The sequence below is a fragment of the Lepidochelys olivacea genome, assembly GCF_965140295.1.
Source record: "Lepidochelys olivacea isolate rLepOli2 genome assembly, chromosome: 11".
Lineage (NCBI taxonomy): Eukaryota > Metazoa > Chordata > Testudines > Cheloniidae > Lepidochelys > Lepidochelys olivacea.
Window position 1 is genome coordinate 56,976,264 of NC_140421.1, and position 27,941 is coordinate 57,004,204.

Below are 27,941 nucleotides of genomic sequence, written 5' to 3' on the forward strand. Positions count from 1 at the left end.
TTTGCAGCACCTCTCTCTCAATATTTAATTATTTAATACAGGAAGATAATGGGCTGTAGGTTACGACACCTAACAAGTGTTTAGCCCACTACACAACTTAGGACTTTTTTTTGTTTTTGCTGAGAATAAGTTATTTAAATGATTGTTAATTTTATAAATAAAGATATTTACTAGACCAATTTACAATACTCCTGAAAATGGATACCTTTTACCAATGTGACACCGATTTAGTAATATAAGAAAATTACTTTTCTTAGACACAGCTTGCGATGAAATAAAATATTTTTCTAGGAATCTTTATCATCCTTTTTAAGTACTTTAAAGGTCTTGCAATTGCAGTTATTTGTAATGTTAAGTTTGTCCCCCTTCTCTCTGGAAAAATTCTCCCAGGAATCCAAAGCATCTATTGTCTGGTTGTGTTCAGCTTATCTTCCCCTGCCCTTCAAGCCCATTTCTTCAGTCTTCCCTCTCCTATATAACAGTAACAATTTTGTACAGTACATGGCAAATGTAACCAATTGCCAGAATTGAACTTGGACAGTAGCCAGTTAAATTACTTTTTAAAAATCTTCTCAAAAAAAAGTACACATTTTTAGTCCCTGAGAATTCTGTGTACCAGCACCAACTTCAGGCTTCACAAAAACTTATCAATAACGTGCTCGACCAACATCTAAATAGGTCTGGAGAAGCTGCTCACAAAAGCCTGCTTGTCGAACCTTGCTTGTATCGGGGCATTTTACAGTTCCAACCTCAGGAAACAGAAAAAATAGCTTAAAAGTTCAGGAAACAAAATATATACAGTAACTAGTAACTCTGATCCAATCACAGCTAGATCAGTTTAGAAAAAATATGTACACATCTTTTTGAATGGGTCTCTCCATTGGTGTGTAATGCATGAGATCCTCATTGCCCCAGTGGAAATGACAAATGTTATTTTCCTAGCAGGCTACCTCTTAGTCATAAACAGGTGCCACAAACTCCATCATACGATTCCATATGTATACAACAGCTTTTGAGCCATTCTTAAATTTCCACTGCTCTGATAAATTAGTGACAAGTTGAAAGCAACATCTCTTCGCAAGTCTGTCTGATCAGCTTCTATTCCCTGAAAGAATTAAAAAAATCATTTACTAGCTTGCATGGATACTATACCATGAGTTACATTAAAAAACATAACAAAATCAGTGCAATAACACACATGGGCAAGTTCTTTATCATCTAGGTACTCAGTTCATTCCCACCACGTTCAGATAGTTACATTGGAATTCTATATTTCTATACTAAACCTTCATAATCATGAAACAGAGAAAATACCAGTTATATTTAATATTATTCTGGCTTTTAAAATAGACCTTATGTATGCTTCTTTATTCAGGTGGCAAAGTTCTTCAGCAACCATTTTCTTGCCGTTGCTACACCAGGCGGATAATAAAATAAACCTGACAATCATTACCTGAGCAATTTGAGTTATACATGTTCATGAATACAGCTCAGATGACAATTAAATTAAGTGCTTTCTCTAGTGCCTCTAAAATTACACTGGGATTATTCAATGCAAATATAAACTGGACACTCATGCTTTACTTCTGGTTAAAACATATTAGTAATGCTGATCTGATTTTACTTTTATAGTTCAAATGTTTAACCATACGGTACCTCTAAGATGAGAGGAGGAAGCTCCAGTGCCTTTTGGTAATAATGGATTGCCATATGCACTAATCCCAGCTGATGAAGGCCACGGCCTAGGTTATAGAAAGATTCTTGGCATGGTCCACGGAGGCCCAGGTACCGGTGAAGGAAAGAGAATCCCTATGCACAAAACATACATTGGAAGCTTTATTTTTTATAAAACAATAAGCAGCATGTTTTAAATTTGCAAAAAGAGGTTTATGCCCATAAATATAACTGCCTAATTTAAGGCCAAATGCAAAAACAAGCCATCCACTTTCCATGACACACTAGACCAACAGAGGAGATTCTTTGTTGCCTCAGCAGCCTCACACAGTGAAGACAACAAACAGATCTTTTGATAAACTTTGAGCAAAATTGCTCAGAATTATTACTATATTCTATAGCACTCAACTCTGATAGATATTTACACACATGTAAGACAGGCCCACGCCCTGAAGAACTTGCCATCTAAATAGTGAGACAAAAGGAAGGGGAGGAACGAAGGGATACAATGAGATTGTTTGCTTAACCCCGTATATGTTACGCTTTAGAACACCACCTCTTGTCTACTATTTTTTTAAACACTTGCCCACCCCAGCCCCCTTTATCCCCATTTGAATTAGAACCTGCAGTGATGTTACACTCCGTATTATTTATGGAAATATGCTTACGATATGGATATGGCATAACAGATATATTTTATGCAAGGTGGGTCTTATAAGGTATCATCGGAAAGGTTATAATTTACTGAATGTGATTATCCAATTTATATGCATGTATCATTTCTGTATCTAAAGTTAGGAATATTGACTATGCAATAATTACAACTGTGTGTGTAGTTGGGAGACACCCACCAGACAATAGCCCATCAGCCTTGATGGGCCATTAGGAAGAAACAATAAGACATTTGAAAATACTAATCTCTCCTTCCTCAGAGGCTTCCTGGGACTAGATGTGACACTACTTGGTGAGGTGGTCCTGTCACCTGGTACTAAACACCATCTTGGACTTCTAAAAAGGGGGGGGGGGGGAGATCAACACTGGGAAACAAAAGATTCCCGCCTTATGTAAATCGTATTTAAGGCTGGGGATTAAGTTGATCTTGGTTCACTCTTCACTGAATCCCCACCCAGGAGGACTGCTGGAAACACCTTAGGAACAAGGACAAAGGGAAAGGGGGAGGAGTACTGAACCCAGGCTGGAAAAGGGATCACAGAATCATAGAATATCAGGGTTGGAAGGGACCTCAGGAGGTCATCTAGTCCAACCCTCCACTCAAAGCAGGACGGATCCCCAACAAAGAGGTGAAATGACACAACCAAAACCACACAAATCAGTATCTGAGCCAGATTTAGAATGTAGGAATTCCTGACTGCCAGTTCATTAGCTATAGCTCTTATGAGCAATCCTTCAACAAGTCAGTGTATGAGCTAAATAAATGTGTGGTAAGGAAACAGAGTTCAGTTTCATGTTTTGAATGGATCATCACCAAAAAAAAGTGAGCATTTTTGTAACAGCCATGACAGCGAACCAAAAATTTGGATTTGTGCAAATGTAGGAAAAAAGGGGATTAAAGGCATGACATTTATTTATATACAATGGCTATGAAAAGCATTTTCATTTTTCCCCTTGAATTTCTTTCTTTCTTTATTTTTTTTTTTTAAACTTACAAAGGAGCATTGGCGAAATAATGTAAGAGCTACAGCCTTGTTTTCCCCACAGGATCACCCTTTCTGCCTGACATCCCTTACTATCCTATATCCAACTCATGTTATAACTTTGGCTAAGATTGTATCATGGTTATTGTTAGTAAAAGTCACAGACATGTCATAGGTAACAAAAAAAATTCACGGAAGCCCTGACCTGTCTGACTTTTGCTACTACAGCTCCATGGTTTCCCCCGCCACCATGGTGGCTGGGAGCTGTGGGGTTCCCCCTCTGCCCATGGCAGCTGGAAGCTGCAGGAAGAGGATATCGGCCAAAGAGAAAACAGGACACCCCCAGCCGCTCACCTGAGGCATCCCGCTGTCCCCCACCCCCACCCCACATGAGGCTGTTGCCCATCGCTGAAACCCTGAGGGCCCCCTCAGGAGTGTGTCACCTGTTGCTGGAACCCTGAAGGGGGGCTGCTGTCGCCTGTCACTGGAACCCTTCCAGGACCCAGCTGGCTGCCAGCTCCAGAGCCCACAGCCCCTGAGGCTGAAGCACAGAATGTCACAGAGGTCTCTGGAAGTCACAGGTAGCCTTAGTTACAAAGCCTCATGCTAAGACTGTCCAACCTGTAAGGGCCACACACGCATGGCATTCAAAAATAATACACCATGTGTGTCTTAGTGGATCTGGTCTGTGAATAAGATACCTTAAAATTTAAGCTGCAAGCAGGGTAGCTAACCTTCAAGAATTTCTGCAACCAGCATTTAGGGTGAGAAATTACTTCTTGAAACCAGTTTCTTTAAGATCTTAAGCTTAGTATGTGTGTTTTGTTTTATTTGCTTAGTAACCTGCTTCGTTCTGTTTGCTATCCCTTATAATCACTTAAAATTTACCTTCTATAGTTAATAAACTTATTTCTTGTTTATAACATAATACAGTTTATGCAGTTCATATCTGGGGGGGGTCAAGAAGCTGTGCATCTCTCTCTCAACACGCAGGGAGAGGGTGAATTTTTATGAGCTTGCGCTATGCAGATCTTTCTATATAGCACAAGACGATATTATCTTGGGTGTACTCTCCAGAGGAAAGCTGCACTTGAGTGCTGGGCAATTTCCTAGCTGAATCTTCCCATAGAGAGCTGTTTGCAGACTCTGCAACACAGCCAATAAAAAAAATTATAAGGGCAGGAACAAACAGCTCGGGGTAAAGTAATGAACAATTCACATATCCTAAGTAAAAAGACAAAGGGTCTCATCATGCTTCTACTGAGCCAACGAGAGTTTTCCCATAGGAACCCAACTCTCGCAGAGCTAGAACTTGCAATTTCCCCTGTCCTGCGGTTTAGCCACTAGACCAGTGTTTTTCAAAGTTCGGGTTGCGACTCAATACTGGGTCGCAGCATGTAAGGCACTGCCTTGCTTAGCATCCAGGGACCCTAGCGGCTGTGGTCAGCACCGCCAACCGGGATGTTAGAAGTCCTGTCAGCGGTGCTGCCCAGCTAAGGCAGGCTAGTGCCTACCTGTTCCGACACCGTGCTGGGCCCCGGAAGCAGCCAGCAGCGGGTCTGGCTTCTAGGCAGGGGGGCCACGGGGCCCCACGCACTGCCCCCACCCTAAGCACCAGGTAATTCCCCTTGCTCTCCCTCCTATCCCTCTGCCCCCAATTCAGAAGGATCTACTGCCCCCATCCCTACCACCACCTCTGCCGCTGACTGGCTATGTAGCTTTGGTAAAGTCATTCAACCTCTGGGCCTCAGTTTCTCATCTATAAAATGTGAGATGATACATCTGCCTGCCTCTCTCCCTCCCAGGGTTTCTGTGAGCATTCATTAGCTAATGTCTATACAGTGCTACAAAGGTGATGGTGTTAGGACCAGAGTCACCTCCCAAAGAGAACACATTCAACACAACCATTTTAAGATTAAAATCCACCAGAATATTTCTCTTTTTCAATTGAAAGAGTCTTGGGAAAAATCAAATTGGGTTCAGCAGGAGGCAAAAAATGGAACACAAATTACTGTACAGTAATGACAAGGGTCATGTCTCATTTTGATGTCACACAGGAATGTGCAGCCTCTGCTGTAACCAGGGGGCATAATTTCTACAGCCACTATTGATAATCAGAGAAGAGAGCTCATTCAACAGTAAGGAATTAGCTCAGACTCTAACAGCTGATGATGATAATTAGAGTCACCACTATGTCGCTGTCTGGGTGAACTACTGAACAAACAAATCAAAGCAAAGATTAAAAACCCTCAACATAGGTGAACATGAAATGAGAAAAGCAGAGACAAAAAAGGAAGGCATCTTTGGAGGGTGACATTTTTCAAGTATATTCTTTGGAGACTGTCAGCAACAGAGATAGGAAGGAAGGATTATTACACAGGAAAAAATAGTTAAACATATTTAAAATTAGGCCAAAGTGTGCAAACTTGAATGCCTAAAGCTAGGCATCTACATAAGTGCTCTGATTTTAGGGTTGCTCAGCACCTGCAACTCCTACTGAAATTAAAGGGAGCTGCAAGTGCTCAGCACTTCTAAAAATCAGGCCCTGTATTTAAATGCCTAACTCCATGCCCCCAAACTGGAATATGTTGGCCCTAGCTCTTCACCTCATTTGGTTCACTGAAAGGTATCGGGAGGAGGAGTAGAGGGAATAATAATAATAAAAAAAAAAACACCTGGAATTTCCAAGGAAGGGATTTGAAATAATAAAGAAAATCAGGATTGTGCCAGTACCAGAAATGGGCCTGATCCACACGCTTCAGATCCAGTGTGGGGCTGTTCAGCCCCAACTGTCTGGCAGGTGCGGACACGAAGAAATGGGATTAGTTGAATGTGGAAAAAGATAGAGCTGCAATTCAAGAAGAGAGTCTGTGGGCCATGCAAATCCAGGAATCCATGCAAACCTTCAAGGTAATTAACCTAAATTTGAATACAGGCATCCAGAAGAAATCAACAGAAAGGACAGTGATGTTGCATTAGCACTTTCAATGTGTGTCATATTTTAAAAACAGACAGTAGCTGAAATCTTTTCAGAAAAAGAGTATGGGTTAGAATTTGACTTATAAGGTTGAAAATGCAGATGCAAATTAGTTTGTTACTTTTTTAAATTAAATCAATGCCATTTTCTTCAGGGGCTTAGGTTAAAAAAAATTAAATGTCATAGGCAATTTGTCCATAGTGATCTTATGCACAGCTGATTATCCACACACTTTCCTGTACAAAACTTGCAAGCCAGTTATACAACCGAGCAGAGCCATTGCAGTATATCAAAAGGTAAATCACTTTAATACCATTATACCATGGTCCCTAATGCCTTCAGGGTAAAGAACACAAGATTTCCTCAATTGGATCATTACAGACCAGCCCAAAACCTTTCACGGGCCCAAAGTTGCCTCAGTGGGAACTGAGAGCATTCAGCATCTTGTGAGCTCTAGCCCTTAACGAGTTACTAGGGATTGCTCACTGATTAATGCTCCTCCATGCATTACACACGAGTCTCAATGTGCTCAGTGAAGAACTGTTATTTGACTCTCAGCCCTACTGTGCAGTTTGTAGAGCTGTCAAACTATTTATTATGCTCTGTAGGAATTAGCCCGTTTTTGTTAATGAATCATTCATGAATCAATCCAGAATGATGATCTTCCTATGATCCTCCCTTCGTTTGTAGGTTTTCAGCAAATATTTTGGACAAAATTTTCAACCTGTGGTTATTTGTGAACTCTTTGCTTCAGTTACATTATTTGTGGTTAGTCATCTAAGTCATTTGGTGGTGTTTCTGTTCCCTGTTTGGGTAAGGGACTCTTGTTTTTAAAAACCAGAGTAGTGAATGCTTCGCTTCCAGCACAAGGGTCAGATGAATAAACATCCATACTAAAGCTAGTGAAGCTGAAATTATTTTCATGAATACATGGCAGCTGCCTAAATATATGCAAATAATTAAAGATTCCCCAACCCACAACAAAATGAACTGAATTGCTTTTATTCACAAAGGGGAGATTTTCAAGAACAGAAGTGACTTAGGAGCACAAGCTGACTGTCACTGGGACGCGTGCTCCTAAGGTACTTGAAGGGTTTTGAAAATTCTACCCTAACTCTATTTTTTAAATGTCAATCAGCTCTAATAATGTGTCAGAGCTGTAACTGTGTGAGCCATGACAGAACTAAATGACAGCATGTGCTATGCACAAAGGAGAACAAACTAACTCACCTGTACAAGAAGAGCATGTCTTTTTAACACATACTTCTGAGATGCCATGTGGATGAAAGTTAAGCCTATGCAAAGGCTGTACAGAGGTTCATCTGGCTTGGTACGGAAGGCTTGCACATATTGTCCTAGGAGAAACAGGAGTAAATGATCTGATACACTCTCTCTTAAACTGGGTTTCATTTTTTTCAAAAAACCTAACACTTTTTTGGAAGTGTGAACTGAAAAAAGGAAGGAAACAAGAAAGAGAATCAGATTTCAAAATGACTGCATCAAAACAGGAAAGAGGGAGAATATGAGTTGCAGCAGTTCTCATGTTTTCAGCAGCTCTCTGATACCACACTTAAACATATCAGAATAAAAACAAAGACTTATTAGGAGCGGGGAAAGAGGGTCTTGTTGGGGTTGTAGCTCAGAGTGGCAAGGTGCAACAGCAACAATATCTTCAAACATCATGAGGAAATTCTTTAGACTTTTGGTGTATACTACTTTCTAATGTATTTTCTTTTGAGAGACCTGCGGCAGATCCTCAACTGGTATAAATTGTCATAGCTTAACTGAAGTCAATGCAGCTATGATCATTTATACCAGTTGAGGTTCTGCCCCCTTGTTTTTGCACCATGGTGAACTGGTTGCTTCTAGCATATTAAAAACAAAACAACTAAAGATCTAGGCCTCTTATTTATTTTAATGCCCAGTTAATGCTGTTTAGAGGAAAGACTATCATAATTCAGAACATGGTCAATGTTTCTGATTGAGTGCCTTGTGGTTACTTGACGAGAAAGAAACATCTTATTTTCCTATTGTCTTTTTATAAAGAAAATGCCACTTTTTAATGGAACACAAATTTTAATTTCAAGAGATTCATTACACACATTTTCTTTTTCTTGACTATTAGTGCTGAGAAAGATGTCAAACAGTCAGCCTTGTGAAGGAAGAAGAAGAAGAAGGGGTGAAATACTGAAGTCAATGGCAAAACTCCCATGGACTTCAACAGGACAAAGATTTCACCCAAGACTTTTGAAAGAGAGTAGGTGATTTTGGGTGTCCAACTTTAGATACTTTAAAGGCACCTGATTTTCAGAGTGTGGGTGCTCAGCACTTCCTAAAAGTCAGACCCATTTGAAGTCTCTCAAGTTAGACATCCAAAAATGGAGGCACTCAAAATCAGTAGTCTTTGAAAATTCTGGCTGCCTTCTATGGTTATCCACAACACAGGTAAGACATGGATAGTGGCAATGCAGACCCCCCCCACTTGACCACCTCCAGTGTGCCTCAACCCGAACCGGAGGTACTACTCTTATGAGTGGGAGGGCAGGTTCAAGCTCCAGGACCAGCCACCCCTTGGTCACTCCCCTGAGTTACAAAAGGAGTGCCAAACAGGATGCTGATTTCTTTTTTTTTCTAATGTGGCCTCATATCCAATCAGAACCGTGCTGAGACCTCCAACTGATTTCACAACTCTGGACTTTGAGTGGTTGCTATCAGAACCTGCCCAATTCCTCTGCCCTAATCTATATACAGAGATTGGCAAAATGGCGACTTCTTGTTTATTTTAATTATATTATTGGTAACTTGCTCTTCTCTGACACGGCATAGGCTGATGACAATTTCTTAAATTAACCCTGCAATATTCCTTTGAACAAACACTTAAAACTTCACATTTGCCATATACTGCTGATTAAATGGGCCTGTTTCTTTCTTAGTGTAATCATTTAATTATCTTTCTTGCAGGTTCGTTAGAAAACTTCTAAATCACGTATACCATATATATTTTAAACCAACACTGAAACATTGCCAGTCCATTCGCTAATGCTCAGAGATTCTGTTACCAAATGGTTAAATAGTATGAAAATGCCTATTCACACTAACTAAGAACTGTACTTCATTTATTGAAGCAGGAAATAAATACTCGGCGATTTTTTCCTACCTGAAGGGCACATTCACTCTACTTTGAAAAAAATATACTCAAAATATGAGAAATTTGATGGTAAAAATAAGTACAGGAGAGTAACATTTCACACCCCTAAAGGTCATACTTGTTGATATTAGTACAGTATAATGATGGCCTTACCGAGAGCATGCTTGAAACTACCAGATACAAATGCATTATGCCCATTTAGGACACACAGTGCATGATTATCAGGATTTTTCAGCATTAATCGAAGACAAAAGCGATGATGTCGTACATCCTGAGAATGCATGGTGACTTGATTGAAGATGTTCCAGAGTTGTGGTTTATTAACATTTTCCATTAACATTATCCTAAAACATGAGCAAAAAGCATTTATTGAATATCTTGTATGTAAATATGCAATAAACCAGGGAGTGAACAGTCTGTAGAGGAAGCCACAGGAGCTACAATTTGCTTTAAGACTATTCTTTCCCTTTGGACTTCCCAAAAGTAAACGTTAGATCAGTGAAAGAGACAAACTTGGGATAAGAAAGCTTGTAGAGTACTTTCATAATGTACATCACGATGACCAAATAGCTGCATTGCACACAGAGCTAGCTACTTTATTACATTGCTTTGCAATTAAAGGACACCAAAGAGCCCCTTCATTTCAGTCAATGAATCTGCTTTTAAGGCACATTTAAAGTAAACAGTATTCGGTTTCTTTTAGAAACAACAGATCAGCCCAATGGCAATTCAGAAATTAACTATTTTACATCAGCAGCAAATGTTCTCAGCAATGTAACTACAACCTCAATGGAAATCATTATACAGACCATTAAAAAACACAACGTTGTGATCAGCTACAGTCCAACACTTCTCACCTGATATAGTTGTAACCTTTTCTGAAGTTCTTGTCCAGAATTGCAGCTGAAAGACCAAAGTACTCCAGCTCTTTGCGCTTTTGCCTATCATCATAAAATGAATAATATTCCAGTGAGGAATCCACCAGCAGCTCTGCCTCCTTGTATCGGGAAAGGTCACACAAAGAGTATATGGCTTTCAGGAGGAGGTTCCACCAGTCATCTTTTGTCAGTACACTTGTGAGCACAGCAAATATTGCTAAAATATTAATAAAGCCAATCAGTCAAGGAAATTAAAGTCTTAAAGGGCTAAAGACTTACACACACACACCTTTTAAACTTCAATCTAAACTTTTATTTGTTTTTTTAAATGAAGAGTCTTTTACATTAAGAGTGGAATATATTTCAATGGTACTTGAAATCTTTCATAACACAATTTATGAAATTCCTGTTTTTTTTAACAGGAACCCATAACCATTAAAGTGAGAACTTCAGAATTCCAGGGAATTTAAAACAGCAGCAATTCAAGCTGCTCCAGTATTACATAAACACACATTAAAAACTTCCCCATTTACCTGATGATGCTAAATAACTACAAGTCTGAATCAGGTACAGTTTGGATCTAGCTGGAAAACAAAGCATTATGTTTTGTTTTTAAATATTGTTATGCCTAAAGAGACTTTTCCACTAGCAGCAGTACTGAGTATACTATCTGCCTGTCAGATAAGATTAGCTTGCTTTTAAATGAGGGGAAAACTTGATTTTCCTAAGCCCATCAATATAGGCTTGTGCAGTCCCAATGTTTGTGGCAAAGCTTTGCTCGATGGAAGTAGCTCATTCATTAATATACTCTTTCATATTAACAACAAGACTTTGCAATCTTTACTCATTCAAGTAGTCCTTACTGATGAAAGTCATTTCCTTGGCTTGAAATCAGACTATTCATCTGAGTAGAAAGACTGTAGGATCAGGGTGTAAATTAGGCACTGTATGAATAAAGCATGGGGGTGAAACAGATATAATAAAGTCACGTACATTTGAATAAGGATTTGGAGTGTAACATAATTACAGGATTTTTTGGTATGTAGGAAATTAAAATGATTTATTTTTTTAAAAGTCTGTTACCTTTTGCATCACAGTTTGCAGTCTCTTGGTCATCACTGTCTGAAATTTTATCCCTAGACACCTTCATAAGGTAAAGGTGTCTCTCCCCGGATTTGGAACTAGATATCAAACACACCTGAGCTCTATTCATTGCTACCTGGAAACAATCATGAAGGACAACAATTCTAAGTTTCTGATAATACAAATACATCCTGTTGCCAATACATCTTCTCTAGCTATGTTCAAAAATTGTTTTCAGATCAGTTATGCCATAATAAGTAGAAGCATATTTGACTATTGTTCACAAACACTAAGACTGTATTTAGCATTGTTTCATGTTCCTGTTTAGACTGAGTTAACCAAAAGAGAAGGATAAAAGCTCTCCAGAGGAGTTGAATTTTTATAAAGGTTGGTAGACTTCTGTCTATAGTCGAGTCAAAACTTCTTTCATAGAGGCATAATCAAAAAGATACCATGCTACCAGTATCAAGATTTTAGAAACAGGTGGACAGTCAACTAACCAATTGGTACAGTGACTGTGACCCCAAACTGTAACAATTTTGGGAAAATGGAACTCTGAATATAACAAAACTCAAACAAACAAAAAGCAACAACAACTTGCAAACTAAGTAAATTCTACCTAAAAATAGTTTTTGTTAGGATATGGACAACAAGTGTAAAAGGATAGTTATTTAAATAATTTAACTTTAAATCATCTTATTTATGTGGCCTGTGTAATTTACGGTAGCTATACGCGAAACACAATACTATCTACCACAAACATTAAAAAGTGATTCTATGTTCTGATTGTTCTATGCATAGTCAGGAATAATATAGAACCTGAAACAATCTTGAAATCATCCAGTAAAGACCCCAGTGTGCATTTCATTTAACATAACATATGCAGACACTTGTGAGAAAATACAAATAAAAACAGGTCATGTACAAATAGGCAGTATCTGTAAAGAAGGCATATCAGTAGTTTAACGCATACAATAGAAGTTCTCCTTTTACAGAATAGAGCATTATTTTGATTACAAATTAATGGCCTAATTCTGAAAAGGTACCTAGTGGCTTTGATGGGAGCACCTCTGAAAGACTCAGGTACACCAGATGATGATAAAGCATATTAAACTATGATATTTCATATATAAGACATCAGTTTACAATTATTTCTATAGATTTCTAATACTTTTGAGTACTTTTATCCTTTGGCTTAAACAGGACATGTCTGTCCCATCCAGTAAAGCTTGGCTACAAGAATTAACTTACCTTTAATAGCATTGCTAGCATGGTAAGTAAAGTGTCCACATAACCGTACATTTTGCCTTGAGAATACAACAGCGTTGAACGATGGAGCAGTAACTTTAATTCCTAGATAACATTGAGCAGAGTTAATTAAGTCATAAACTACCACTACCTACACTTAGTGTTTTTATAAACATTACTTTTCTGGCTGCTAGTATAGTATTAGTACCAAAAAAGAAAACAACAATATTTAGAAAACTGTATTAAAATCTTAATGACAGCATGGGAAAATCAAAACTTCCCTCAGATAATAGTTGTTTTGTTTCATCACTTAAATTTAGAAGAAAATCTATATAGCTCTTATTTGATGGAGGAGCTATTGGAAATGGGATACAGAACCTATCAACTATGTCACACTTACAATCAGATCAGTAGTAGACAAAAGTTAACATCTGATTCTGCTGGACAGCTGATGTGAAGTGACTGGTCTTTAGTCCAGTTCCTATTGGACAGGTGGTCATACAGCACACAAAAATCAGAGTCAGAATTTACATACTGGGAGTTGGGATTAATAGACATGTAGAGTGAGATACCCTCTTGACCCTAGCAGTGGTCCCTCTGGAGCACAGTAGAGAATGTTTCACCACAACCCCCCATTGTGACCTGTGCTGTAGATAGAGAGACCACAGTCTCCAGTATTGCCAAGCTGGCATCTTTTACCAGCATTAAAATTACAATGTTTCTTTACAGAGTATACAAAATCACTCCAAATGCCATGGAGGAAATTTACCAAAGAAATGCATTTAGCAATACATTCTTGCCATAACAGAATTATGTACACCAAAACTGTGGACACAAGAGTCAAGACACAGAAGAAGAAAAAAAAAAATCACATTATATAACATTTCACCTACCTGCTGGGCAGCATTAGCATCTTGTGCCAAAGTATCTGGATCATACATTGGTTCCAGAGCCTCCAAAGCTTTCTCAGGCCGGCCCAGCTGCTGCTGAAGTGTAGAAAGTGAAATTCTTGCATCCAAATGCAACGGGGCAAGATCAACAACTTTCGCATAGCTCTCTGCAGCACGCTCCATATATCCCAAGGCTTTTAGACACTCTAGAAATAAATACCAACAAATACAATACACTTATATGACAGAAGTGAGACTGTGCCTATTTTCATACAAACTAGACTAGTTCTGTATCACACACAGGCTTTTGTTGTGCTCTACAAATGAACTACACTGAGCACATATTACTAAAATAGTAACACACAATACGGTATCTTGTGCCTGAGGAATAACAGTGTCATTTAATCTGCAGAATCTTAAGAGAAAAAACACAAAACCATGTTTCTGCAATCACCACAAACAGAAAGATGAACAATGGTCTTCACTGCTAAGACTAAATATTTATGTTGAAATTGTTTCAATCAATCTGAACATTTTTGGATACACTTGAAGAGGACCGCCATAAAAGAAAACCTTCCACCACAAGGATAAATGTGATACACTCTAATCGTAACTACAGCATGGTAGACACTTATGACAATTTATCATATGAACTCTCTATCCGATGTTCAGACATTCTTAGCTAATGGCCTAAGAGGTCAACAGGAGATGATGGTGGTCAGTGCAAAAGCACCTATCAGTTTCAGGCCTTTACAGCACTAATGTCACCAGAATGTTATTAGCATCATATGGAAATGAGTTTCTACTCTTCAGTCAGAAGTGTTAACAACATTGCAATACTGCTTACCTGCATGCCGGAGCCAAACTACTGCCAAGTTATATCTTTCAGAACAAACTAAGGCACTCAAGAGTGGTAGTGCTGAATTGTATTCTCCAACATCCAAAAACGCCTCTGCAACATCCAGGTACAAGTCCCCCATATCCTCTGGATTTTGCTCCACTAGAGTAGTCAAAAGAGGCTTTTCCCCCCAAAAAATAAAAAACAAGTAAAAATGAAATACTAAGTCAAGCCACACACATACACAATTACTGTACTAACCCACTTTATATTGGAGAGGGCAATGGAATATTTACATTTTCTATTCAACATCTGAAACAATATGCATAAGTGGTCCATCCTGAAACTTGAACCCTTCATTTTTATGTGATTTCAAAGGGAAAAAATGAGATTAGAATTTCAGGATAGGTTCCTAAAAGAAAAATCTTATTTTGGCTGTGATAGAGAAAAGGAAAACTTCACATCCAAACACCCTTGTAAAGATCTCCATCAGGATGGTGTGTGAGAAGGCTTGAGTCTATACTATAATTATGATTTTTAAAATCCATCCTACAAGCCTCCTGTAGTGCTGTTGTGATGACCTTCCTAGCTTTGTGGTCATTTTTAGAAAATGAACAGTTAAAACCACAGTGGCAAATGGAAGTCCTTGCTCATGAGAAAGTGAAAATGACGCATTACATGATTAACCAAAATTACCCCATATTTATCTATGTATTAGTTTTTACTTACACTGAGTGGCTCCAGAATGTTCAGGTGAACCAGGCACACCATTAGTTTTACTGTGATGTCAATTGGAACTCCATCAGGTATAGAGCAGCTAACTTTATCTTCAGCTACAAAAGACAACACTTAGTTCTGAAACCACAGCTTTTAACAATGACACCACATCCTCAACACCTTTCTATTATATCCTCTTGCCTGTTACACTTCTCCGGTCCTGATTCAGCTCCTCAAAAGTCAATGGAAATCTTTCTATTGATTCAATGAGTGTTAGATCAGGCCCTAACTGATTCATTTCTTTCTTGCTTACCCTGATGTTTGAACCAACTTCCTACTCCCTGTGACCTAAGCATCTGATCCTGCAAAGTGCCATCAATTTTTACTGACTTCAGCAGTAGTTGAAGGTGCTCTGAACCTTGCAGGATATACTCAGCACCACAGAGTCCTTAGTGCCCTCCCTCTCCTCCTTCAAACTCTCTTCATTCACAAAGCCTTCCTATACTGACCTACTTAGTGTCCCCAGCTCCTTTACTATTACATGAACTGTAGTCCCGCATATGCTACTTTTTCACATTAGACCATAAGCCCTATAAGAACAGGGACTGACTCTTTCTGCATTTTGTAACACACATAGCACATACCTACAGAACTCTCCTTATTGCAGGCTTTGTAGGTATAATTTAGAGAGAATGGCAAGTATGCTGTTCATGTCAAAGAGGTTACTCTTGTTAACTAACTACTAAATCGTATAGAAATCCCACACTGAAAGTTCATTAATTTGGGTTTATGGTTGCTCAAATGTACTTCCTGTAAACGCAATCAATCACTAAATGTCAAGGAACTCACCAAATCTGAACCAACCTAACATGCCTCACCATCAGTCAACATGAACCCCAAACACATTCACAGACTCCTCAGGTTTACAATCAACTCCATTTCACTTCTAATACACAACCACTAACAATACACACTTCCAGGACCTATAAGTAACAGTTGTGAGGATTAGTCAATGTTTACATTTCTTTGAACAAATAAAGCACTATATACATGCCAAGTATAATCATTATCATTATTCAGTTGCTGATAAATGTTTTAAAATCATGATAAAACAGCAGTTTCAAAGTGGATAATTTCTGGAAACTGGGTGTTTTTAAAATCTGAAGGTGGACTGGGTAGGAGGCAGTAATTTTCAACCAAGGAAGAAAGGCAGATCAAGAATCTTTTCTAGACTAAATCCAACATCCCTGCTGTCAGAAACCTTCACTGTTGCCCAGACTTTCAAAAGCTGAATACTGACCATGATCAGGTTACACCTTTACACTAGATTCAGAATTAAATTGCTTACAAACAGCGCTGGCCTCAGCTGGAAAATCTTGGTAGTCGATCACTGCCACTTGACTCTCCTGAATTTCCACAACAGCCACTACATCTTTCATGTCTGACAGGAAACAAAAATCAGATTAAACACTTTAGCAGTTTTCAGTGAATCCAAAACTATTTAATTTGGTGTCTACATTTGATTAGTAGCTTTTTGTTAATTACTGAAAAGTAGTTACAAGCCTCTTTGTAAAAGATGGCACAGTGACAAGGGCTTTAAAAAGTTGAGAAAGGAAAAAGGGAAAGTAAGCTTCTAGTGGATTGTATAGGTTTGTCCTAATAACTATGTGATTTGGCATGACATAATAAACTGCATTTATTTTTTGATTCGTAATAGTTTTGCTCCTCATTTATGTTTAGTAGTGAGAAGATTTTTCAGGAGTTTTGCCTGAAAAAGGAGCACAGGACTAGGTCTTATATTTGCACTGGGTTTGGACTTCACTGCTAAACCAACTGGTCAGCCACAGACAAATACTACTGGCCTGAGCTAGTTTTTTTATTTATTTAAAAATAATAATTTTTCAGCTTGATAAACCACTTAAAAGCACAGCAGACAAACATTTTCAGAACCAAGCAATGGCTTTCATGTGGAAGCAAATTTATGATCCCAAACTAGTATTTATATATCTGCATAAACCAAAATTGAATTTGTAATTGCACAGGTAGGGTTTAAAAAGAATATAATTAGTTTTATCTCATTTAGTATAAAGACAGATATTTGAGTCAAGATGCTATTAAATTAGTGTTTTTCAAAAGCTATTTATCTAAGAAAAGTAAATAATCTGATCTGAAAACCTCAGTGGGAGTTTTAGCAATTTAACTAGCCACCTATTATATTATAACCTAGACAGCAGCCCATGGGTTTAATGAGTCACCACATCAAAGTGGCCAACTGGCTTTCATGAGCAAAATTAATTTACTATAAAAAGTTTAATAGACCATGTGTCACCTACAACAATGAAGAACTTTTCAAGAAAAATCTAGAAGTATTGAATAGCTCAAAAGAACATGCACTACAAGGGAGATACTGGTATACATGGCATCGTACTAGCTGCTTGTTTGCCAGTTACCTTTATTCTCCTCAGAAGGGCCTTGTTCAGTCACTTTCTTTGAAACTACAATTCCTGAAAAATCCGTAATAACCTAAAAATGGAAGAGCAATTCATGTCCTGTTAGAAACAATAAATCAACATAAAATAACTGTTCTAGGTAAACAGCTTCACAACATGGTCATTGCTGGAGTAACCCATGCAAAAAAGAGTTAATATAAGGTTTTTCAATTTTTTTTCCCCCCAGAGTCTGGACCATATGTTAATAGACCATATGTTAATGTCTTGATTTAAAATATTTAGACTTCCATAGAGAAGTAGTGAGCAGGAAGGTGATTTCACCTCTGCATATGGCATAGGTGAGACTGATGCTGGTATAATGTATACAATTCTGGTTTCCACATTTTAAAAAGAATCTTGAAAAACCAGAGAAGTTGAAGAGCCAAAAAAATGACTGAAGGGCTGGAGAAAATGCCTTACCAGTCAGAGACAGAGAAGCGCTCAAACTGTTTAGCTTACCAAAAGAAGAGATGCCTTGATTACAGTGTTTAAATACTTTCATGGGAAAAAAATTACAGCTACTAACAGGCTCTTTCATCAAGTGGGGAAAGGCATAACAAGAACCAATGGCATGAAGCTGAAGCCTAACATATTCAAATTAGAAATAAATTTTTAACAGTGAGTGATTAGCCATTTAAAAAAATATTGAGGGGAGTGGTGTATTCTTCAAGTTGTGAGGTCTTCAGATTGAAACTGGGTGTCTTTGACTAAAGCATAACTTATTGGGCTCAACAAAAGAACAACTGGGTGTAATGGCCTGTAATGTATTATAGGTCATAAAGATGATCTAATGTTCCCTTCTTGCCCTAAACTATGAATGATCTGTGCTGATGTGTCACAGACACACAGATCGTGACTGTTTGGCTTCATCAGGTTACCCAGATCAATACATCTAAGGAGAAGAAAATCACATTTTTAAAATCTTCCCCAAGAAACAACATACAAATCTTCTGTTGCCTCTTACCGATTAAATCAAACTTGATTTCAATGCTAATTTACTGACAGACTGGAGTAATGAATATTAAAGTATTAGACTTGCTGAACTATCACAAAACTGGAAAAACTATATTGCTCAAAATCTTCAAGATAAAATCTGCCCCTCTAAAGGGCACAGAACGGTTAAACCTGACACAAAAGCATTTCATTGTCATACCGCCATAGCTTTGTCATACTGTTTGTTGGAGATATACAGTTCAGCTGCTATATTAATATCTTCCATGGAGATGAGGCTCTGATGTTTAGTAAAGGCTTCCTCCATTATCTCAATAGCAGAGGTGACATCATTGGCTTCATAGTAACTCCTATAAAAATATGGGTATGAGATATTAGTGATAATTTTCAATGCTATATTATGAAAATTAGTCAACTAAGATTCACCCAAAAAATTGTATGGATTTTTAACACGTTCCCGTGTCCCTTTTATTTGTCTTCTCCTCCTTATGAGGATTTTTATTAGAGCAAGTCAGGATTTTTTTAAGTAAAAAAGAACAGATTTTTCAACCATGTGATAATTTTTTACCATTTGACTGATTTTTATCATTAGTTTTTCTCTTACATGTTAACTTTTTAAAAACCCAATAAATCGCTTTCTCTTGCCTTCTCTCTCTCCTCCACCCCTTCCCCCGTGTCCCGTAACCAAGTTAGCAGGCTTTATTGTATTAAGGTACTCTCAGCTGAAACTCTAATATTGTTACAACACTAATTTGCATACATATACCACCTCCCGTCCACGGATCTCAAAGGGCTTTAAATTATTAAAGAATTAGCCTCGCTGGGCCTCTGTGAGATGAAATAAGTTATTCTCAGCCTGTTTTGCAGATGAGAAAACTGAGGCACACAAAGCAGTAACTGACTTGCTGAATAAATCAAACAGTTGATTTCAGCACTAATTATTGGATATGTAATACTGTTCAGAAACTGCTTCAGTTCCTGATTTCAGGCATGACTCCTGAACTAACTAGGTTCTGCAGAAAGAGCATTATTTTAAAGGCTGTAGAAGTCACAAGAAGAAATTCCCAATGATTTTTCTAAAGGGCAAAGGGAATAAGCTTAAATTAATCAGATTTCTTTCAATCTTGGAAAATCAAGTCATGCTATTGGCAAAAGAACTTACTTCGCCATGTCCCTGGCCAACTGCATAAAGCGTTCTCCATCAAAAGGGGACAGAAGATTTAAGATACGTCTATAGCCATCCATTGCCATTTTATGGTCTCCCATCTGCTCATACAAGCTTGATCTCTCCCACAGATAACGGACATTGGTAGGGTCATACTTTAGAGCTACGACAATAACCACAAGTAGTCAGTACTGTACATAGCTTAGACAAATGCAAGTCTGGACTCACTATGCTTGCTTGACTATCCACCTGAATCATACATGATAAAACCCGTGACAAGTGTCAGTATCATCTTAGAAGATAAGAAAAATAGTACAGAAAACAATATTTGCAGCCTGAGGAAAGATCTCCTATAATACTCCAAATCCAATAGACTTCTCTAGTATGTACATTAGCTACTAATGTAATGCTTTCAAATATATAAATTTATGATGTTTATCTTCTCCCAAACACAGCAAAAGGGGTTGCTCAATCATCCATAGACTTCTAATATTCCCATACACTTTTAATAAGAAGGAAAAACTCTCAGACCTTGTAGAATGAGACATGCCTATACACAAAGATCAAATCAGTTTTAAACAATGTTACCACAGTCTCAGCGAACAGAAAACGGAACGGGATAGCTAAAGCAAATCAAATGATTATCATTACATTATCAAATAAAATTACCACAAGTACAAAGGAATAGTAAAATAGTCATTACATTACCTTTTGAATAGCAAAATATGGCCTGTTTAATATTGTCCTGCTCTAGTGACATTTCTGCCAGTCTAACCCACTCCTCAGTGTCACTAGGGTTTAAATGAGCTGCAATCAACTCAAATTGCAATGATTTCTCCATATCACCTTGGTCTTCATAGATCATGGCAAGAGTAGAAAATGGCTCATAAGCAAGAGGAGCTATTAAAGACAAAAATACTCATTAACCAACCTGAAATAAAATAATTAACTTTTAACCAACCTGAAATAAAATAATTTAGGATTCTGCAAATAATGCACAGTAGAAGTATATGAAATATTCAATTAATTTGTTGAAACAAAGAAACTTTCAGACAATCTCCAAGTTCATCTTATGTGTAATTAAACAAATTGACTAAATCTTACACAGTATTTTATCCATACAGCAAACTATTTCTACAACCCATTTAGACCCCAATTCTGCAAAGTCAATGGCACTTAAGTACTTAAAGCTAAGCAAGGGCATAAGTCTTTGCAGGATCAGGGTCTTAATTTCTTTTTACAAACAACAGAGAGAGAGAGAGAATGCTTAAAGATGAGCTAAGAGTATTCCTAATACCAAATTAATGATTTGACCATTTACAAATAGACCAGTTCTTTATGCTGCAGTATTTGATATTAAATGAAGCAACACAGTTAATTTTTACAGTTTCCTTGATGAATACTATAAATTCCAGATTAATACACCAGCCATCAAAAGGAATAAGATTTAAGTCTCACACACTCCCATGAAATATTGAAGTACCTTGTCTTATGATTTCCATGCACATCAGTATAGCTTCCTCATGTTCCCCTCGAGCAAACCTAATGTTGGCTTCTCCCATGAGTCCTCTCAGGGCTCGAGGAAGTTTACTGCGAGGCCTTTTCTCCTAAATTGAAAGATTATAACAGAAACAAATATAAATATACCATAATAGGTTTGGCAAGCTGATCAGCTGACCAGTCTAACAATATCAAATTGACTGCTTATTATTTCACCAGGGTCAAACATTGTCAAATACTCTAGCAAGAATGCCCTGATGTAGGCGGTGGCCTACCTTTTAGATTACATCATGGTGTCATTCTTTCTTTTATTATTACCACATTTCATTGTGTTTTGCATTTTCCGGAGTTAAAATAAGTCAGTTAAGTAACTTGGTTGTAATTAGGCATAAGCATCTAAGGGTAAGCCCACTTAAGATTCTAAAGCCTTACTCTTTTTTTGTAACTATTCTAATAAATTAGTGCTCTAAAATATGTGACCATTTTTGGCTTTACTTGACAATATTTGACTAGTCAATTGTCCAATTATTTTTGGACTGCTCAAATGCCAGCCCTATTCTATTATGCCCAAATTCAAGAGGAATCAATCACATCTGTAATTTTTGTTAAACAAATATAAACTATTTAAATTTGAGAACTATGGGAAACTATTATTTGTTTCAGTAGCACTGAACTACAACTAATAAAACTGTCAGAACTAATTTTGGTAGCTTGCCGTGTAATCCCACATCCATTTATAAAAGTTTAAAATCTAATTATAGAAAAACTAAAAATTACTCCCCTATTCTTTAACCAAGTGCCCTTATATGAGCAGCCCCACGCCGGGATAAAAGAGGAGGACTCTTCAGCTGAATTTGTGACTTAGGTGAAATCTTACTGCAACAAAAACAGTTCAGTTAAACCAAAACCTGAGGATGGTAAGTGCACATGGAGCTCAAAACCCAAGCATGACAGATCTCAATGACAGCCGAAGGAAGCTTATATAAAGCGCAGTCAACAAACTGACTCAGGGACCAGCAGGAATCTTTTAAAATATACAGACATGTAAACAAATCAAACAGTTAAAAGGGATCAGGAGACATCATGTATAACATTTTCAGTTAAGTTTTCAAATATTAGCATCATGTCTCTAAAATGATGCTACAGACAACATTTATTCACTGTGCTTCAGTGGTATCATGCAGACTACATGAAAATTTTAAAATGCAAATACTTGCTTTCATCATTTTTTTGGTCTCTCGATTAAGCACCATCTCCAATACAAAAACATCTCCTGCTGTGGGTTGCTCAGGGGTTTCTTCATCTTCCTCCTCCTCTTCCTCTTCTTCCTCCTCCTCATCTTCATTTTCCCCAAGCATGGAAGCGAAGACCCGATGGACGGATTTACTGACCCCATCTGTCGTTTCTCCTGGTTGAAGAGAATCAGAACAGATTTATAACACATCCTGATGAATCAGTGTGTGTTGGTGTTTAAGGCAGGTCTAAAATACTGCTGGTCGTGCAGATGGAATTGCAATTGTTGTTGCTGATACCCCCATAATTCTCCCAATTCCTCCCCATGATTGACTGAGCCTGCCTCTTGGAGATACAGGGCACCCACCGGTGCAATGGCAAGCCTGGATATCATGGAGAACAACCATTTCATACTTACATTCTCTAATTGTGCAAACTGTAAACTGTTTTTAAAAGTCACTGTGATAAATGAAGGGGGTGGGGGGAGCTACCTTTTATGGACACCCAGCCAGCCAGTTAGCTGTAAAATCCCTGTTAATAGCTGTTCTCTACTTGCTTTACCTGTAAAGGGTTAAAAAGTCTGCATAGGTAAAGGGAAGTGAGTGGGCACCTGGCCAAAAGGGCCAATGGGAAGGCGAAAACTTTTTAAAATTGAAACAAGACTTCCCTTTTGGCTGTCTGTTGTTCTCAGGAGAGAGGGGACAGAGCAAAACAGGGCTGAAGCTATGCTGTAAAAAGCTGTGAACCAGGTATGGAAATCACAGATCATACCTAAAACTACTCAATTTGAAACGCCAGGTATGTAAGTAGATCAGAAAATGTCTAGAAAGATACGATTAGGTTTACCTCTTTTTTTCTTATGGGTTTGTGGACTCCTCTGTGTTAACCCCAGATGCTTTTGTTTTGCTTGTAACCTTTAAGCTGGATCTCAAGAAAACCATTCTTGATACTTATTATATTTGCTTTTTTTAAATCTAGCAATAGCCTAAGTTCCAGATGTATTTTCTTTCTTTTTGTTTTTAATAAAATTTACTCTTTTTAAGAACAAGATTGTGTTTTTTTGTGTCCTAACAGGTTTGTGCACATGTTGTTTAATTAGCTGGTGGAAACAGCTTATTTCCTTTGTTTTCTTTCTCAGCTCTTCCCCAGAGGGGGGCATGAAAGGGCTTGAGAGTACCCCACACGGAGGAATTCCCAAGTGCACCTTCCTGAGTAAAAAGGGAGTTTTGCATTTGGGTAGTGGCAGCATCTACCCATCCAAGGTCAGAGAGAAGCTGTAACCTTGGGAGTTTAATACAAGCCTGGAGTGGCCAGTAGTCATTTTTAGAAGTCTTGCGGGCCCCGACCTTCTGCACTAAAAGTGCCAGAGTGGGGAATCAGCCTTGACAGTTACCTATCAAAGAACACATGGTTTCAGCAACAAAATACTGTGATTTTTACATTTCTACAGTTAAGCCACCATACTGACACGTACCTTCTGTTTCATTGCAACTCTGGGATTTACCAGATCCTTTTCCAGATGTAGATGGAGCATCTGGGTCATATGTATTTTCCTCAGTAGGTACACTTTCTCCATCCTACAGACATCAAAATTAGCTACAAGGTTTGCAGTACAACTACTAATTTAATTTTACTGTTCCACCTGTATTTATAATTACTGGCATTTAGACTATGGGTTTCTGGCTTTTTGTATTGCTGATGGAACAGATGCTATATTATTCCATTAAAACAGGCACCAACATTGATTATAAGAAACTTCTGTTCGCACCAGTGTAAAGTGAACTCAATACTCTGACTGTTCACTGTTGTACTACATTAGTTTTGACTGAAGTCTCTTGAAGAATACTGCTTGTATCGAAGTACACTGGAATAAGATTATACGGTTCCCAACATCTCACAAAAAAATGAGGTGTGACTATCCAAGTGAACAAAATTGTAAACAAACATCATGAATGCTTTTAAAAGCTTGCCTCCTTTGTCTAAAATTAAATGCAATGCTGAAACCCCTACATAGTTAGATGTTACAATTAATAGTTTCTTGAAACAATCTGTTATACCTGTGAAAAATTTGGATTAAAATGCTCTCCTGACCAGTAAGGCCTCCTCTGGGGGAACAAAGTATTTTTGTGTGGAACAGCAATTTCAGTGGCCCACAGCAATGGCTCTCCTATTTACTGTAGTTGGGATATAGTGGAAAATACACAAATAAATGAAGAAATGAAAAGAGCACTTCAATAATGTTTGAAGGCGTTGCTTCTTGTATCATGAAAATACATAAAGAAATAGAAAAGATCAGATGTTCCAAATTTCCAACATAATCTAAGTTTCTTTTCATTAACTAAACAAAAATTGCCTATAAAGTAAGAGGGACAGTTTTTAGTCTACAAAAATAGCATGTTTATAAAATAAAACAACTCCTGCTAGCAAATCTAGAAACACCTTAAAAGCTACAGCCATGAATAATGAATCAAAACAAAACCTTTGTATGCATACAAAATTATATTTATCCCATTATGGGAATGAAAAATGCTTGGCCTTCATGTCCCCGAGGGAACCTGGAGTATAATTCTCATTTTCTCCAATTTTAACCCCCTCCCGACTTTGCAGTGTGGGAACCAGCATTCTTGCCAGGGAGACCAAGATTCTCTTCAGAGCCAGACACCTACCCACTCTGCAAAAGGAACTGCCCTTCCTTATGGTGTTGGGCTCCACTCACCAAGAATTTCCCTTGTCTTTCCAGAAACATGGCAATGTACAAGAGTCATATCTTACCAGTATCAAATAACAGTAATTTCTCACATGTATCTCATTATCATAAATTAAGTTGAAAGTGAACAAAATATTTCATGGATTAACAATGTCCACACTTAATGCTGGCACATAGAGCACAGGCACTACATGCATAGCTACATGCCACGGCGGAAGTCAGGCTATGCCCACACTTGTCACTGCAGCACATATCTACACACCAACGTGAAAGGCTCTGACAGCAGGGAGGTACAGTAATGGGGAAAGGCGCTGGCATTGGGGGAAGGCTCCAACAGTTTCCCACTGACAGCGCCTTTCTCCACAGCTGGGAACTGTCAGTCTGGCATGGAAACGCTCTGGCAGCAGGGACACAACACTGCCAAAAACAGCAGTGTAGATGTGATAGGCACTGCTTGAGCATGTAGTAATGTGTGTAAGCTAAACACCCAGGGGACTTAGGAACATAAGGCACTCTATTCGCCTAAGCTGTTTCACTGTCTACATTGCTTTTTATACCCTGCTGGGCATCCCCTATCTGTGCCCTATCTGCTGCTGGGAGTGCAGCGGACTCTCCCCTGCCTCATCTCCCCAGGCCATTGCCCTGCACCCTCCCCGGCCATCTCCCCCCCCCCCCCCCCAAGGCCATTGCCCTGCACCCTCCCCGGCCATCTCCCCCCCCCCCCAAGGCCATTGCCCTGCACCCTCCCCGGCCATCTCCCCCCCCCCAAGGCCATTGCCCTGCACCCTCCCCGGCCATCTCCCCCCCCCCCCCAAGGCCATTGCCCTGCACCCTCCCCGGCCATCTCCCCCCCCCCCCAAGGCCATTGCCCTGCACCCTCCCCGGCCATCTCCCCCCCCCCCCCCCAAGGCCATTGCCCTGCACCCTCCCCGGCCATCTCCCCCCCCCCCCCCCCAAGGCCATTGCCCTGCACCCTCCCCGGCCATCTCCCCCCCCCCCCCCAAGGCCATTGCCCTGCACCCTCCCCGGCCATCTCCCCCCCCCCCCAAGGCCATTGCCCTGCACCCTCCCCGGCCATCTCCCCCCCCCCCCCAAGGCCATTGCCCTGCACCCTCCCCGGCCATCTCCCCCCCCCCCCCAAGGCCATTGCCCTGCACCCTCCCCGGCCATCTCCCCCCCCCCCAAGGCCATTGCCCTGCACCCTCCCCGGCCATCTCCCCCCCCCCCCCCAAGGCCATTGCCCTGCACCCTCCCCGGCCATCTCCCCCCCCCCCCCAAGGCCACTGCCCTGCACCCTCCCCGGCCATCTCCCCCCCCCCCCAAGGCCACTGCCCTGCACCCTCCCCGGCCATCTCCCCCCCCCCCAAGGCCACTGCCCTGCACCCTCCCCGGCCATCTCCCCCCCCCCCCCCAAGGCCATTGCCCTGCACCCTCCCCGGCCATCTCCCCCCCCCCCCCCCCAAGGCCATTGCCCTGCACCCTCCCCGGCCATCTCCCCCCCCCCCCCAAGGCCATTGCCCTGCACCCTCCCCGGCCATCTCCCCCCCCCCCCCAAGGCCATTGCCCTGCACCCTCCCCGGCCATCTCCCCCCCCCCCCCCCAAGGCCATTGCCCTGCACCCTCCCCGGCCATCTCCCCCCCCCCCCAAGGCCATTGCCCTGCACCCTCCCCGGCCATCTCCCCCCCCCCCCAAGGCCATTGCCCTGCACCCTCCCCGGCCATCTCCCCCCCCCCCCAAGGCCATTGCCCTGCACCCTCCCCGGCCATCTCCCCCCCCCCCCCAAGGCCATTGCCCTGCACCCTCCCCGGCCATCTCCCCCCCCCCCCCAAGGCCATTGCCCTGCACCCTCCCCGGCCATCTCCCCCCCCCCCCAAGGCCATTGCCCTGCACCCTCCCCGGCCATCTCCCCCCCCCCCCCAAGGCCATTGCCCTGCACCCTCCCCGGCCATCTCCCCCCCCCCAAGGCCATTGCCCTGCACCCTCCCCGGCCATCTCCCCCCCCCCCCAAGGCCATTGCCCTGCACCCTCCCCGGCCATCTCCCCCCCCCCAAGGCCATTGCCCTGCACCCTCCCCGGCCATTCCCCCCCCTCAGGCCATTGCCCTGCACCCTCCCCGGCCATTCCCCCCCCTCAGGCCATTGCCCTGCACCCTCCCCGGCCATCCCCCCACCCCGTTGCCCTGCACCCTGAACTCCCCTCGTTCCCGCAGTGTGCACACGCCGGGCCGGGCCGGGCCACGCCACGGTGCAGCGTGGGCGGAGCCTCCTGGCGAAGGGGCACCGGGGCCTGGCGGGGGCGGCACTAACGGGCCAAGGAACGGCCGCGACCCGCCGCCTGAGGGGAGCGGCCGGGTCCCTCACCTTCCTCTCGCGGCTCTTGCGCTCCTCTCGGCGCCTCTCGAACTCCTCGAAGGAGATTTTCCCCTCCAGGTAATCGATCAGCTCGGGGCTGAAGCCCGACATCGCGCGCCCTGCCGCGAACCCAGGGAAGGGGCGGGGGCGGCGGCGGCGGGGGCGGGGAGGGTTGTTTCGCGCACGGACTCGGCGTCCCTTGTTAATCGGGTCCGACCGCAGCTCGCTTCCGCCGCGCAAGAGTTCCCGGGTAGCGCCCGCTGGCGGAGCCGTGAGCAGGCGCGGTAAGGATGCGAAGCCGCTGGCCTCCCCTTGGCACAGAGCGAGGGAGCCGGAGGCCGCGGGGCGATGGTAGAAGGGGGAAGGGCGCGGCTGACGTTCCGCACGCAGCAGCAGCCGCCGCCGCCGCCGCCGCCTGAGGGCGGCGCTGAGCCCC

At 41.0% G+C, this 27,941-nt stretch overlaps 1 protein-coding gene across 2 annotated transcripts; it reads right to left on the bottom strand.

Moving 5' to 3' along the window:
* Positions 1 to 27,880, bottom strand: GTF3C3 (general transcription factor IIIC subunit 3). 2 transcript variants are annotated; one of them, XM_084643632.1, is made up of 19 exons: positions 27,515 to 27,880; positions 23,921 to 24,023; positions 22,431 to 22,621; positions 21,197 to 21,320; positions 20,422 to 20,613; positions 19,711 to 19,876; positions 18,751 to 18,898; positions 17,559 to 17,631; positions 16,457 to 16,549; positions 15,121 to 15,224; positions 14,401 to 14,572; positions 13,557 to 13,759; positions 12,667 to 12,768; positions 11,416 to 11,551; positions 10,312 to 10,549; positions 9,608 to 9,798; positions 7,537 to 7,661; positions 1,657 to 1,809; positions 1 to 1,105 (listed from the first exon to the last, which is right to left on the bottom strand). In XM_084643632.1, exons 1-19 carry the CDS (start codon positions 27,614 to 27,616, stop codon positions 983 to 985), a joined length of 2,739 nt encoding a protein of 912 aa, XP_084499758.1. In that variant the 5' UTR covers positions 27,617 to 27,880; the 3' UTR covers positions 1 to 982. The 2 variants fall into 2 exon arrangements, with proteins under 2 accessions (XP_084499758.1, XP_084499759.1); XM_084643633.1 differs by lacking the exon at positions 27,515 to 27,880 and adding an exon at positions 24,504 to 24,686.
* Between the last annotated feature and the right edge of the window lie 61 nt (positions 27,881 to 27,941).